Source organism: Cervus elaphus, chromosome 10 (genome assembly GCF_910594005.1).
Source record: "Cervus elaphus chromosome 10, mCerEla1.1, whole genome shotgun sequence".
Taxonomy (NCBI): Eukaryota; Metazoa; Chordata; class Mammalia; order Artiodactyla; family Cervidae; genus Cervus; species Cervus elaphus.
This window is the reverse complement of record NC_057824.1, coordinates 28,549,634-28,563,809: the sequence shown is the minus strand read 5'-3', so window position 1 is coordinate 28,563,809 and position 14,176 is coordinate 28,549,634. Positions and strand designations below refer to the sequence as shown.

The window sequence follows — 14,176 nt, the reverse complement described above, 5'->3', positions numbered from 1 at the left end:
GTTGCCCTAAGATTTTCGGTCTCGGCACTGTTGATATTTTGGGATGGGTAATTCTGTGTCATGGAGGCAGTCCTGAGAATTCTAGAATGTTGAGCAGCATCTCTGGCCTCTACCCACTGGAGGTCAGTAGCATTCCCCAACGCCCACACCTAGTTGTGACAGCTACCACTGTCCCCAGAAACTGCCACATGTCCCCTGAGGGGCTGCAGGTGGAGTAAAATTGTCCCTGGCTGAGAAGCATTGATTTACTTACTAAGAGAGTGTATCCCTTGTGCCACGAAGACAACTGATGCTCTGACCCACTCTGTGCAGGTGAAGCCCCTGCTGCAGGTGACTCGGCAGGAGGAGGAGATGCAGGCCAAGGAGGATGAGCTGCAGAAGACCAAGGAGCGGCAGCAGAAGGCCGAGAGCGAACTCAAGGAGCTGGAGCAGAAACACTCGCAGGTACCAGCCCGGGAGCCTGGCTGGGGCTGCAGAGGGCGGGCCACCCGCCCCCCGCCATGGGGCTCACCGCCTGTCTCCCTGCCCCCTGCCTGCAGCTGACCGAGGAGAAGAACCTGCTACAGGAGCAGCTGCAGGCAGAGACGGAGCTGTACGCCGAGGCCGAGGAGATGCGAGTCCGGCTGGCAGCCAAGAAGCAGGAGCTGGAGGAGATCCTGCACGAGATGGAGGCCCGCCTAGAGGAGGAGGAAGACCGGGGCCAGCAGCTGCAGGCAGAACGGAAGAAGATGGCCCAGCAGATGCTGGTAAGGCACTGCGGGGGCTGCCCGCGGTGGTGCCGAATCCCTTGAGTCTCCCTGCAGACCTGTGAGGTGCATCTGATGATGTGTGTCCCCACTGGACTGAGACAGAGACTCAGGCTTGGAGAGGAACAGCCCTCTGCCTACACAGGTCTCCTCGGGAGCCTGCTCTGTCCTGTTGACCTGCCTTCCATGCACAAACACGTTTTCTCCTAATAGCTGCCCTGTGTGAGGGGTAATTGTATCAGTAAGCTACTGCTGCAGAACAAAAAGCACCAAGACTCAGCAGCTTAGAAACAATAAGCATTTAGGACTTCTCTGGTGGACCAGTAGTTAGGAATCTGCCTGCCAACGCAGGGGGACATGGGTTCGATCCCTGGTCCAGGAAGATCCCACATGTTGTGGGGCCTGTGTGCCCCCCAACTACTGAGCCACACTCTAGAGCTCACGAGCTGTAATTGCTGAGCCCACATGCCAGAACTGCTGAAGCCCACATGCCTAGAGCCTATGCTCTGCAACAAGAGGACCCACCGCAATGAGAAGCCCACACACCACAACTAGAGAAAGCTGGACCCAGCACACCCAAAAATAAATAAAAAAAATTTTTTTGTGTGTAAATGAAATACTAAACATTTATCTCACACAGTCATGACTCTGAGAGTGGCTTAGCTGGGTGATTCTGGCTTAGAGCTTCTCATGAGATTGCAGTTGTGATGGCAGCCTGGGCTGCAGTCATCTGAAGGCTTGACCGGGGCTTGAGGATCCACTTCCATGGGTGAGTGAGCCATCACTCACGTGGCTGTAGGCAGGAGATCTCAGTTCCTTATTCTGTGGGCTTCTCCACAGCGCTGCTTGAGTGTCCTGACAATATGGCAGCTTGCTTTCCCTGGATGGAGTGCATGGAGGGAGAACAGAGGAGAAAGCTGCAATGCCTCTTAGAGCCTAATCTCTGACTTACACATGCCATCACTTCCTCTTGGTTTTGTTAGAAGCAAGTCACCAAGTCCAGCTGACACTCAAGGGGAAAAGAATTAGGCTCCACCTCTTGAAGGGACGAGTATCAAAGAATTTGTGGGCATATTTTTAAACCATCATGGTATCTATTCTCCCCACTTTACAGATGGGGAGACTGAGGCTCCACAAAGCAAAGTGGTTTGCCCAAACCTTTTCTTTCTGACGAAAAGAGACTGCAGAGCACTGCAGGGGGCCATCAGGCCCAGCCTCTGTATCCATGAGTCCACAGAGCTCCAGGAGAGTAGATTTTGGGTTAAGCAAGGCTGTAATTCTTTTCTCTCCCCCACAAAGGACCTGGAGGAACAGCTGGAGGAAGAGGAAGCTGCCAGGCAGAAGCTACAACTTGAGAAGGTCACAGCTGAGGCCAAGATCAAGAAACTGGAGGATGATATTCTGGTCATGGATGATCAGAACAATAAACTGTCAAAAGTGAGTGGGGTTGGACATCCCTGGTGGTCCAGTGGTTAGACTCCACTGCATGGGGGAGTGGGTTCAATCCCTAGGCAGGGAACTAAGATCCCACATGCCCTGTAATGTGGCCAAATTTTTTTTTAAAAAAGTGAGAGGGGTTGAGTATCTGCATTAAAATGACAGGCTCATCAGGATTATGGATACCTTCAGATACCTTCCCTTTTTTAGCCAGGTACAAGGAATTAAAGGCCAGCCAAGCGGTTACCTCTGGCATTGATGTAGCGGCCTTGTGACCACTGTCAGGATGCAAGCATGCCATGGATGGGGTCCCCGGTGGTCCCAACAGTGCCAGGGCCACCGTGGAGCAAGTATCAGGAACACCACAACCAGTGCAACCCCCAAGTTGTGCAAGGGAGGGTGGGCAATGTGCCTGAGACCAGGGGGCCCCTCTCACATTCTCACCACCCACTTCCAGCTCCTAACAGAGGACCAGCTGTCCTGGCATTGAGGGGCTTCTGGGATGTGAGACTTTCAGCCCCTAAACCAGAAAAGTCCCAAGATGAGTAGGTCACCCTAGTCAGTATCCACTAAGCAGCCCCACTGTGGGTGGACTACCTTTAATCCTGGATGCCAGCTGGGCACCAACTGTGAGACAGGCTTGGTGTCAGTGGCAGGGCGTGCACGGTGGAGGAGGACCCAATCCTCGAGGGCTTATGTTCTAGAGAGACAACAAGTAGATGATTGTACCAGCAACCACTAATTGCTATCATGATCAGGGTTCTGAAGGAGGTGTTCACCCTCTTATAAGAACAGAGCACTAGGGGATGGAGGTGGGGCATTCAGGGAAGGCTTCCTGGAGGAGGTGACATTTCAGTGGCAACCTGAAGAACGAGGAGCAGTTAGAGGGAGATGGGGTGGAGGCACATCCCAGGCAGATGGTCCCGCCTGTTTGCAAGATCCCTGAGTGTGGCAAGAAAGGAAAGAGGCCCCTTGGCTGGGACATGAAGTTGAGGGGAGGGAGGGAGTGGCTGGTCTTTGGAAAGTATTATTGTTGAGGAACTTATTTTTCCTGCTTTAAAACTCTAGGTCGCATTTGGTTATAGCGTGGATTATCCTTTCAACTGTTTATGTGGAAGTTACTAACACTGAAACATAGTCCCCAGAGAAAAGGAAAAAAACTAATGATATTTCTTTTTCTTTTCCCCCAAAAGGAGCGAAAACTCCTTGAAGAGAGGATTAGTGACTTAACAACAAATCTTGCAGAAGAGGAAGAAAAAGCCAAGAATCTTACCAAACTGAAAAACAAGCACGAATCTATGATTTCAGAACTGGAAGGTAAAATGGCTTCCAGAGAGATTCTGAGGGGGATATTTTACTTTACTTTATTTTTTTTTTTAACACCCAAACCATTTTGTATTAGGATATAGCCAATTAACAATGTTGTGATAGTTTCAGGCGAACAGTGAAGGTGGTTATTTTAAAAGCAGGAAATAAGACAGGACATTTGAGAATGGTGGGTTACGGCAGGAAAGGGACCGTCCTACCCGGCTGCCTGCTCACCCTTTGGGAACACACATATTCATTCTAGAAGGTGCTTGTCACCAGGGCTGACTTTGCTTCCACAAGACTGTGGTGCGGGTGGGATGGTTCCTCTGTGTGTGTGTGTGTGTGTGTGTGTGTGGGATGGTTCCTCTGTGTGTGTGTGTGTGTGATGGTTCCTCTGTGTGTGTGTGTGTGTGATGGTTCGTGTGTGTGTGTGTGTGTGTGTGTGTGTGTGATGGTTCCTCTGTGTGTGTGTGTGTGTGTGTGTGTGAAGTGCCTGAGCAGGAAGGCTCATCCTCCAGGGGTTTCTTGGGTCGTGTCTACCCTCTGAAGTGTCCTGGCTTTTTCACAGTGCGGCTGAAGAAGGAGGAGAAGAGCCGGCAGGAGCTGGAGAAGCTCAAGAGGAAGCTGGATGGGGAGGCCAGTGACTTGCACGAGCAGATCGCAGAACTGCAGGCGCAGATCGCCGAGCTCAAGATGCAGCTGGCCAAGAAGGAGGAGGAGCTGCAGGCGGCCCTGGGCAGGTACGAGGCCGCCGGGGGCAGGTCCAGTGTGTGCTCATGCCCCGAGGGCCCCTGCCGATCTGCAGGGGGGCCTGGTCCTCCTCCTCCAGGCAGGCCGCCATCTCACATGAAGTGGCCCCAACCTGGCCTCCCAGGTGCCTCTCGGTCCTGCTGACACCTCCAGAACCTCGCCTTTGACCTCTTCCTACCAAGCTCATCCTCTCTACTGCCACTATGCCCACCTCTTGGGTGCCCATCCTTCATCATCTGCACCCCAGTCCTGGATTTCTGGTTGTACAAAGAGTCTGTTCCATCGGCACCACAAACACCATGTATCTGAGGCTGGGAGGACCCTCCTGTCCCTGGCTCTCTCTTTCTGAGGCCCCTCTTTTTGTGCATACCAGTCTCCTCCCGAGCTTTCGCCCCCTTCTCTTCCCGCCCAGGGTACAGCAGACTCGGCCCGTTCCATGAGGTGTGTCCCCCACCCATTTTTCTGCGCCCCCTTCTCCCAGCTCGGAGCTGGGTTCCCTCTAACAGCCTCCCCCTGGGGGTATCACAGCAGGGTATAACTCACAGTTATTTACCTGCTCTCCGTGTGCTGAGCTCTGCCCAAGCAGTGTCTTTACCGACACCTGGCCAGATGTGCTGCTGTACCTGCAGTCACTGAGGAGGAAGCTGGGCCAGCGGAGGTGAAGGAACCTGGGCCAGTCACCCGGCTTTTGAGAGACGGGCTGGGAGTCGCTTTCTGGTTGGCCCCCTGGCCAGCTTGCTCTGAGCCGGTTTGCACCAGGTGACAGCGCTAGGGTGACGGGCCACCTGGTGTCTTCCCTCCGCTGGTCCCTTCCCATCCATCATGGACAAAACCAGAAGCAGCTCCACCGGGGTCAGCAGGGGGGTCCCTTCCATGCCCTCGGGTCAAGGCTTCCCACCTCCACCCTGACCCACAGTCACCGTCTCCCCTGGTGTTAACATCCCCACCCCCGACAAGCAGTGCCTGGCCGAGCACTCTGCCTGGAGCAGAACTCAGACGCTGAGCAAATGGAAGGAAAAACCAGCCAGTGGTTACTGGGGAGGAACACTTGCCTAACACTCAGAAAGCATCTGTTGGGTTCCTGCTGCGGACAAGGCCCCATGCTGTCTGGGACAGTGCAAAGCGCTGTCTCTCTGTGTCTCTGTGTCTCTGTCTCTGTGTTTCTGCCTCACTTTCTCACACACACACACACACACACACACACGTGCAGCACAACCTCTTTTCTTACATCAGCCCTTGGAAACTACATCCTGCGTGAACCTGCAAGCAGGCCAGCATGGCAAGAAGGGGTCTTGTGTCTCAGGACCTGAGCGGAATGTGTTCCGATATCTGTGGAACCCAAATGACTGCTTCCAGAAAACCATTTTTGGCCACCTCGTGGGATGGACAGCAGGGGGCCTGGGACCCCGGGGTCTTAGTTCTGGTGATCTGTCCCCGGCAGGCTGGACGACGAAATGGCTCAGAAGAACAATGCCCTGAAGAAGATCCGGGAGCTGGAAGGTCACATCTCAGACCTCCAGGAGGACCTGGACTCCGAGCGGGCTGCGAGGAACAAGGCGGAGAAGCAGAAGCGGGACCTGGGGGAGGAGCTGGAGGCACTGAAGACGGAGCTGGAGGACACGCTGGACAGCACGGCCGCCCAGCAGGAGCTCAGGTGAGGCGCCCCCGCCGGCTGGCCGGCCGCTCCATGGGTCGGGACGGCGGGTGGCAAGGGGCAGACCCACACAGATCCTGAGTCACGGGGCTCCTCAGTCCTGACTGCGTTTTGCTTTAATAGATATAAGCATGCTTAATTTTTTTTTGAAAATTGTATTGAAATATAGTTGATTTACAATGTCATGTTAGTTTCAGGTGTACCCCAAACTGATTCAGTTCTGTTCTGAACAAAAAGAACATCTCAGAAAACTGAGTAATAAATATTTCTGTCTAATTAAGCCACATGGATACCTAAAAGCGTTCTCATATCTTCCTACCCTGGAGATGATTATCTACTTGGCATTTGGGAGTTTCCTGTTACCCAAAGAGGGTAATTGGAGAAACTGGATTTTTTAAATTATTTGAAAATACTAATAATTTATTATATTTGATATTATAAATACGAACATCAAATCTAAATATAATAAAACATTTTAATATGTCTGAACCATGAAAATCAGCTGGTAAGTTAAGCATGCTTATTTTTTTAATTTATTTATTTTTAATTGAAAGATGATTGCTTTACAATATTGTGTTGGTTTCTGCCATACATCAACATGAATGGGCCTTCGGTATGCATATGGCCTTCTTCTTGAACCTCCCTCCCACCTCCCACCCCATCCTACCCCTCTAGGTTGTTACAGAGCCCCAATTTGAGTTCCTTGAGTCATATAGCAAATTCCCACTGGCTATCTATTAGACATATGGCCATGGATATGTTTCCACGTTACTCTCTCCATTCGTCCTACCCTCTCCTTCACTCACCCCTTCCCATGTCCCTAAGTCTGTTCTCTATGTCTAATCATGCTTATTTTTTAATCTTGTCTTACATCACAGTAGGAGGATATACTCAATTAGAGAATGACTTGCAAATTATAGGAATAGATACCAAAAGCATCGACCCCAGTCCTACCATGGTTAACATTTGGGGGAATTTCATTCCTGTCTTTTCCTGAGTGTGTATAAGTTTTGCATTAAATTTTCAAAATAATATTTATCAGATTGGTCTTCACTTGAAGTGTCACTGCTGGCTAACTGACAATACCCAACCAAAAAGGAGAAACAAAAATGGGTCACCTGCCAGATAATGAATGCCAACTTCAGTGAAACTAGGTCATTTATTTATTCAACAGACACACAAGTGTCAAGTGCTGTGCTAACATGGAGATTTACTTCCCACATTTTGGGTTTTGTGCTACATCACTTATCTGGGCCTAGAAGCCAGCACAACTTTCTGCTCCCTTTGCCCTGGCCCAGAGCAGTAGCTCATAGCAGTGAACTCAGGCTATTTGGGTTCAGATTCTTGGTCATTCACACAATGGTTTTAATACCTTGGACAAGCTGCTTACTCTTTCTTAGCTTTTGTTTCCTCATCTGTTAAACAGAACTAATAATACACTTGCCTCTAAAGGTCACTCTGAATATTCTATCAGATGACATATACCCAGAACTTAGGTCAGAGCTTGGCATAGAGCATATCCTCAGTAAATAAAGCTGATGTTAATATTTACAGAACAGTCTGCAACTCACTTTGCATTCTTCCAACAATATGATGTGTTTTATTTTATGTATTTGCTTGTCGGCCCTGGGAGATTCTGGGAGGTAGCATGCTCCTCTTTTTTATAGCTACCTCCTTCTTTTGAGAAAATTCCAGGTCCAGAGAGCTTAGGTGACTCACCTGAGGTCACACAGCTTGGGAGGGATAGCGACGAAGACTTCAGTTCCAGGTCCCGGGAGACCCCTGGTTCCTCTGCACTGGGGCAGACCTCTGTCTCCTCGGCTGCCAGCCTCCGTGTTCTTCCTGCCCAGGGCCAAGAGGGAGCAGGAGGTGACGATGCTGAAGAAAGCCCTGGACGAGGAGACGCGATCCCACGAGTGCCAGGTGCAGGAGATGAGGCAGAAGCACACACAGGTGGTGGAGGAGCTCACCGAGCAACTGGAGCAGTTCAAGAGGGTGAGTGGATTCGCGACGTGCTTTTGGTGACGACAAAACGCAAAGAACGGCGTGCCAGCAGCCTGTGAGCGCCCGCACTGAGGCCAGTAAGAAGCTACAGTGATGCTAACGGGAGGGATGGCACCCAGCATTTATGCTTACTGTTTACTGTGTTGATTAATCTTCCCCCCCACCCACTGGGATGGGTACACTGACGCCCCTTTGACACAGGAAGGAACTGAGGCCCAGAGTACCTAGAGGTCACACAGCTATTGACAGAGTCCCAGCAGGCTGGCTCTGGCGTGTGTGCGTGCTCCGTCGCCTCACTTGTGTCCGACTCTTCGCAACCCCATGGGCTGTAGCCCGCCAGGCTCCTCTGTCCATGGGATTCTCCAGGCAAGAATACTGGAGTGGGTTTCCGTGACCTCCTCCAAAGGATCTTCCCAACCGAGGGATCGAACCCGTGTCTCCTGCTTTGGCAGGCGGGTTCTTTACCACCAGAGCCACCTGGGAAGCCCTGGCTCTGGATTCATCTCTTCGCCTCTCCAGGGTAGGGTCTCCAGGTAGGCCCTTGTGGATAAGCAGAGTTTAGCAGAATTCTGGGAAGGTAGCTGAACACTGAGGACAGTCTAGCCATCTTCATTTCTCTGCAGATTGGAGCAAGACTGTCATATTTTGACTGTCATATTTTCCCTGGTGTAGTTTGAGAATGGCTAGATCTAATCTTTCTCTGATGCTTGGCTGTTTGGGGGTGCACGGGATCTGAGGCAGTTAACTAGCACTAAAACGCTATGTATCCGGAACTTCCTCTCGCTTTGGAGAATGTCCTCGTGTTTCATCCCCGGGGAAGAGTTTTTTTAGCTTATGACATCCTGCTAGATGGCTTCTCTAAAAGTCTGAATTATACCACCATCAGTGCTGCAGCTTTCCTCCAGAACTTTCTAGATTGAAGGGCCGTTGTATTACCTGAGAATTGTTGGTGTTGGCATTAGTTTCTGTCGCCAGTCAAGATAAATGTTCTTCAGGACTCCCCGGGTGATCCAGTGGCCAAGGTTCTGTGCTCCCAATGCTGGGGGCCTGGGTTTGATCCCTGATCAAGGAACTTGATCCCACGTGCCTCAACTGAAAAGATCCCGCAGACCACAAGAAAGATCCCAGGTGCCGTAACTAAGACCCTGACTCAGCCAAATTCACCAGGGAATCCCAACTAAGACCCAGCTCAGCCAAAGCAATAAATATTAAAAAAAAAAAAAAAGATAAATGTTCTTCCTTGAACTGGTTCAAGGAATCAATTCAATCAGAATCTCAGAATTTTCCCATACATTTTAATAACGCCAGCAACCCATTGTACGGCATTGAGTATATGCCACTGTTCCAAAGTTTTACAGACACCAGCTCATTTACTCTCGCCCGTGACCTTTGCTAAAATGCACATCTCCAGGCCCCACACTGAAACGCACTGTCGCCGACTGAATCCCCTCATGCTCCAAGTGGAGAAAAGGCTACCCCTTGTTGCTCGTCACGAGGGGTCTGAATATGAACCTTCAGCATTTTGTCAGTTCTTTTGTGTTGGACACAATAGTTTTATCTATTACATATATTTCCCCTTTCAATTGTCTTCTTTTTATTATTTACAGATAATAATAAATATTAATAAATAATATTTCAGATAATAAAAAATAAATAATAATAATTTTTAAAAAACTTTTTGACCATGCCCTGTGACATGAGGGATGTTAGTTCCCTGACCAGGGATCAAATCTGAGCTCCTTGCGTTGGAAGCATGGAGTCCTAACCACTGGATCACCAGGGAAGTTCCCAGAAATTATTTTCTAGTTAATTAGTTATTTATTTTTGACTGCACTGGGTCTTTGCAGTCACACATAGGCTTTCTCTAGTTGCGGCAAGTGGGGGCTCCTCTCTAGTTGCAGTGTGCGGCTTCGCGTCGTGGTGGCTTCTCTTGTTGTGGAGCACAGGCTCTAGGGCTTGCGAGCTTCAGTGGTTGTGGCTCATGGGCTTAGTTCCCCTGGGCCGTACATGGAGTTTTCCCGGACCAGGGATGGAACCAGTGCATTGGCAGGTGGACTCTTAACCACTGGACCACCAGGAAGTCCCCCAGAAAATTTTATTGTGATCGAAGTTGAATCCAAATGGGCTCTTCCCACCTGATGGAATAGTAAGTCCTCCAGACAGTAGTAAGGTACATGTGTGACTTTCATTGTATGTTTGGAAAGCTAACTGACCAGCGCTGAGCCAGGTGGTCGTCCAAGATGAGCAGGTGCTGGAGGCCTCTTTGCAGAGACTCAGATGTTCTGGACATCCATGCCTGACTGGTGTGAGCAGGAGGAGGCTGGGAATGCCTGCCCACCATCTCAGGAGCACTGAAAAGGGAGACTATTTTACCTCTAGCAACTTTTCAGATTGTTGGTGAAAACTCATAGCACTGTTCCTACCTCAACTCCCCTTACACGTGTACAATGTCACCAGCATTCTGGGAAAAAGGTTTTAGGGGAGCCCAGGTCCCACGAGGTCCCCTAGAGTCCTTGCATATCAACATGCACTATTGCGTTAAGAGGTACTTTGTCCCTGTCTGGGGTCCTGGCAACAGTAAATGGACTTCATCACCAGAGGACTGGCTTCTGAGGGTCCCTGGACACTGCACAGACCTGCCCAGGAGCTGAGGGCAAGCCCACTGTCACTTTCTCCACTCTTGGGACCTACACACTTCTCTCTTGCTCCTTTCCTCCTCCTGTAGACCCAGGAGAAGGCCCCTCCTTTCTTCTGCTTTCTCCCCCGAATACTTTTTTTCTTAGAGAAACTCATATGCCTACAAGAGCTGGTTAGATAAAATAGCTTTCTCTAAACTTTCACAGAAATGGCAGTGTACATCCGATGATAAATCAATGGACAGTAGGGAGTGGTGGGGACTGGGGCTGAGTGGAGTGTGACTGCCCTGCTTACAGGGCCAGCTGCTACTCAGATCCAGCTGATTGCTCTCTTAGAGGAAGGCAAGACCTGTTTCCAGACCTTTACTTTTTTTTTCTTTTTCGGAAGTCAGACTTTAAATAGAGATGCATGCAGCAAAATTCACCAACTTTAAGTGTATATAGTTCAGTGAATTTTGACAAATGATTTAACCACCACTCAGTCATGAAATAGAACATTTGATTTTTCAAATGAGAAGCCAGGAACCCAGATTTTTATGCGATATTTCTTTTTATTTACCTGACTGTGCCAGGTCTTAGTTGTGGCATGTGGGATCTAGTTCCCCAACCAGGGATCAAACCCGGGCCCCCTGCATGGGGAGCGCTGAGTCCTAGCCACTGGACCACTAGGGACGTCCCTATGTAATATTTCTTTATTAAAATGTTAAAAGGTATAACGTGGATCAAACAGGATGTAATGGCAGGGTTGATGCAGCCCAGGGGATGCACCCTCTGAGCTTTAGGAAAACAGAATCCCAAAAGTCTTACTGGTGATTGTGTGCTCCTCACCGCCCCGAGTCCCGCCCCTGAGCTGGGGAGCACAGGTCCCCGGACCTACCAAGGGAGGGGGAGGCAAAGAGGAAGGTCCCCTGCTAGCACCAGCCGTGGCCCTCACGCCTCCCTCTCCCTCTGCTTCTCTGGCTAGGCCAAGGCCAACCTGGACAAGAACAAGCAGGCGCTGGAGAAAGAGAACGCGGACCTGTCCGGAGAGCTGCGAGTCCTGAGCCAGGCCAAGCAGGAGGTGGAGCACAAGAAGAAGAAGCTGGAGGTGCAGCTGCAAGAGCTGCAGTCCAAGTACAGCGACGGGGAGAGGGTCCGGGCCGAGCTCAGCGACAAGGTCCACAAGCTGCAGGTGAGGCGGCTTCGCTGCGACCGTCTCTGAAGGGTGAGGGTCTGCCGGCGGACGAAGCCTCTGTCCACTTCCTCGCGTTACATTCCTCGGGGAGATGAGGTGGTTGCCTTATTCAATTTAACCTCTAAAAACTCCTACCTGCTCATTCAAAATGAGTATTTATTGAGTGCCTGCTGTATGCCAGGTGCTATGTTTGATCCTGAGATACAACAGCAAGGAAGACGAACACTGTCCCTGCCCCCCGGAGAACTCCAGCACAGTGCGGGGAAAGACATTAATAACCATGCAGATGAATATGAAATGAGGCTGGGAAGCAGAGACACATGCTGCAACGAATATAAATAATACAAGGGCCTGGGCCTGTGGGAGGAGGAGTCAAGGAAGGCTTCCCTAAGAAGGATGTGCAGTCTGACAGATAAGAAGTCTGTCTACTTACAGACAGGGAATAGCATGTGCAAAGGCCCAGGACTGAGTGAGAAGTCAGAAGAGGTCACGTAAGGCCAGTAGAGCTAGAATGATAAATCTGATGGACGATAGGGGATGGTGGGGACTGGGGCCAAGTGGAGTTTACAGGAAGGGGAAGATATGTGGCACAAAATGGGCCTGGAGTAGGTTGTGGCCAGAAGACACAGGGCCTTCAGGGCCCTGTTATATATGCATATCGGTCTTCACTCTGAGTGATGGGAAACCACTGATGGTTTCAAGCTGAAGAATGACATGGTCTGTTGGTCTTTGGTCTTGATTAGCTTTGAACAGACATTTGGACTGACTTTCCATTCATGGAATATGGCCTACCTTTTGATAAATATTTAATGCGCTGAGAGCCCGGGCCAAGAGTACAGGACAGCGTGAAGTATGAGTTTTTCCACACACAGCTGAGCACAGGGGGGTTGCTATGCTAACACAGCATCCTGGAGGAGTGAAGATCATTTATGTCCTCACTGTAAGTGGGAGGAGGACGGATGGTGGGCTGGCGTTTCTGAAGGGATTTGTTCAGAGATACCAGGGCCTGGAGTAAAAGGCAGAGGAAAGGTAGAGAGAGCTTTCTACCTTTAGTGCCTGCGTCTGTGGTTTTCCTGTAAGGGGCAGTGAAAGGTGAGGGAGAGGGGTGGTAGGGACAGGACCCTTGGATGTGGAGGTGCCACCTGCAGCCTCTTCCCCCACTTTAGGACTGGGTAAGTCCAGACCACTGCTCAGTGTCTGGACCCACAGACCTGCTCTTCATGTTTGCCAACCTTGGCAAGGCTCCAGGATCCGTGTGGAGGGCTCAGGGCCCAATTAGTACAGTCTAACCACAGTATAACAGGGCTCTCACAGGGTCTCGGAACCAGTGTCTACCAGAGATTGCAACTTGTAGGCGATGTCCTTCCCTCCCCTAGGTGGCCATGGAGTGACCATGACCAGGCCCCTTAGTTCATGGGAACCTCTCAATGAGTGGACACCCCAAGACCTATCACTGAGTACAGAGAGCCCCTATTACTTAAGGACAGTCCTGTCCTGGATGATCCAACTAACCAGTCTCTGGGCACCCACAGAATGAAGTGGAGAGTGTCACGGGGATGCTCAATGAGGCGGAGGGCAAGGCCATCAAACTGGCCAAGGACGTGGCGTCCCTTGGGTCCCAGCTCCAGGACACCCAGGTGGGTATCAGGCCACGTCATCTGGAGGCACCTGGGGTACGGCCTTCACAGGGGTGGGCCCCTGGACTTCGGCGTGTCCTTTTTGTAGGAGCTGCTTCAAGAAGAAACCCGGCAGAAGCTCAACGTGTCCACCAAGCTGCGCCAGCTGGAGGACGAGAGGAACAGCCTGCAAGAGCAGCTGGACGAGGAGATGGAGGCCAAGCAGAACCTGGAGCGCCACATCTCCACCCTGAACATCCAGGTGCCCACGGCGTGTCTTTGCCCTGGAGGGTAGATCAGTGGCTCGGACAGTGGCACCGTTTTGCTTGACTCACTGGCTCCCCCTGCTGTTGAGTTCCTTCTGTGGTGCCATTTTTTTTTTGCTTGGCTCACTAGCTCCCCCTGCTGGTGATTTTATTCAATGATGGTCATGGCTTCTCAGGGGCACGGGGGCTGGGACTCCCTTATCCCACCTCCTCTCACCCCACCCTGGACACTGCCATTTCAGCTCTCCGACTCGAAGAAGAAGCTGCAGGACTTTGCCAGCACCGTGGAATTCCTGGAAGAGGGCAAGAAGAAGTTCCAGAAGGAAATCGAAGGCCTGACCCAGCAGTACGAGGAGAAGGCAGCTGCTTATGACAAACTGGAAAAGACCAAGAACAGGCTTCAGCAGGAGCTGGACGACCTGGTCGTCGATTTGGACAACCAGCGACAACTGGTGTCCAACCTAGAGAAGAAGCAGAAGAAGTTTGATCAGGTGGGGCTGGAGGGCCCTCCCCTCCGCTCACAGACCCTGGCTGGGGGGTGAGGGTCTGGGTCTGCAGAACATCCGGCATTGCTGCTGCGTGTTT

General features: G+C 51.0%; 1 protein-coding gene across 5 annotated transcripts in view; it reads left to right on the top strand.

Annotated features, from left to right (window-relative positions):
- MYH11 (myosin heavy chain 11) overlaps positions 1 to 14,176 on the top strand; it is a 125,449-nt gene that overhangs the window by 95,831 nt on the left and 15,442 nt on the right. For all 5 annotated transcript variants that reach the window (XM_043914392.1, XM_043914393.1, XM_043914391.1 and 2 more), the window contains 11 exons: positions 313 to 444; positions 540 to 746; positions 2,046 to 2,183; positions 3,377 to 3,500; positions 4,060 to 4,231; positions 5,683 to 5,895; positions 7,746 to 7,890; positions 11,500 to 11,706; positions 13,242 to 13,346; positions 13,435 to 13,587; positions 13,834 to 14,082. In XM_043914392.1, coding sequence (XP_043770327.1) covers positions 313 to 444; positions 540 to 746; positions 2,046 to 2,183; positions 3,377 to 3,500; positions 4,060 to 4,231; positions 5,683 to 5,895; positions 7,746 to 7,890; positions 11,500 to 11,706; positions 13,242 to 13,346; positions 13,435 to 13,587; positions 13,834 to 14,082 — 1,845 coding nt within the window. The remainder of the gene's footprint in view (positions 1 to 312; positions 445 to 539; positions 747 to 2,045; positions 2,184 to 3,376; positions 3,501 to 4,059; positions 4,232 to 5,682; positions 5,896 to 7,745; positions 7,891 to 11,499; positions 11,707 to 13,241; positions 13,347 to 13,434; positions 13,588 to 13,833; positions 14,083 to 14,176) is intronic.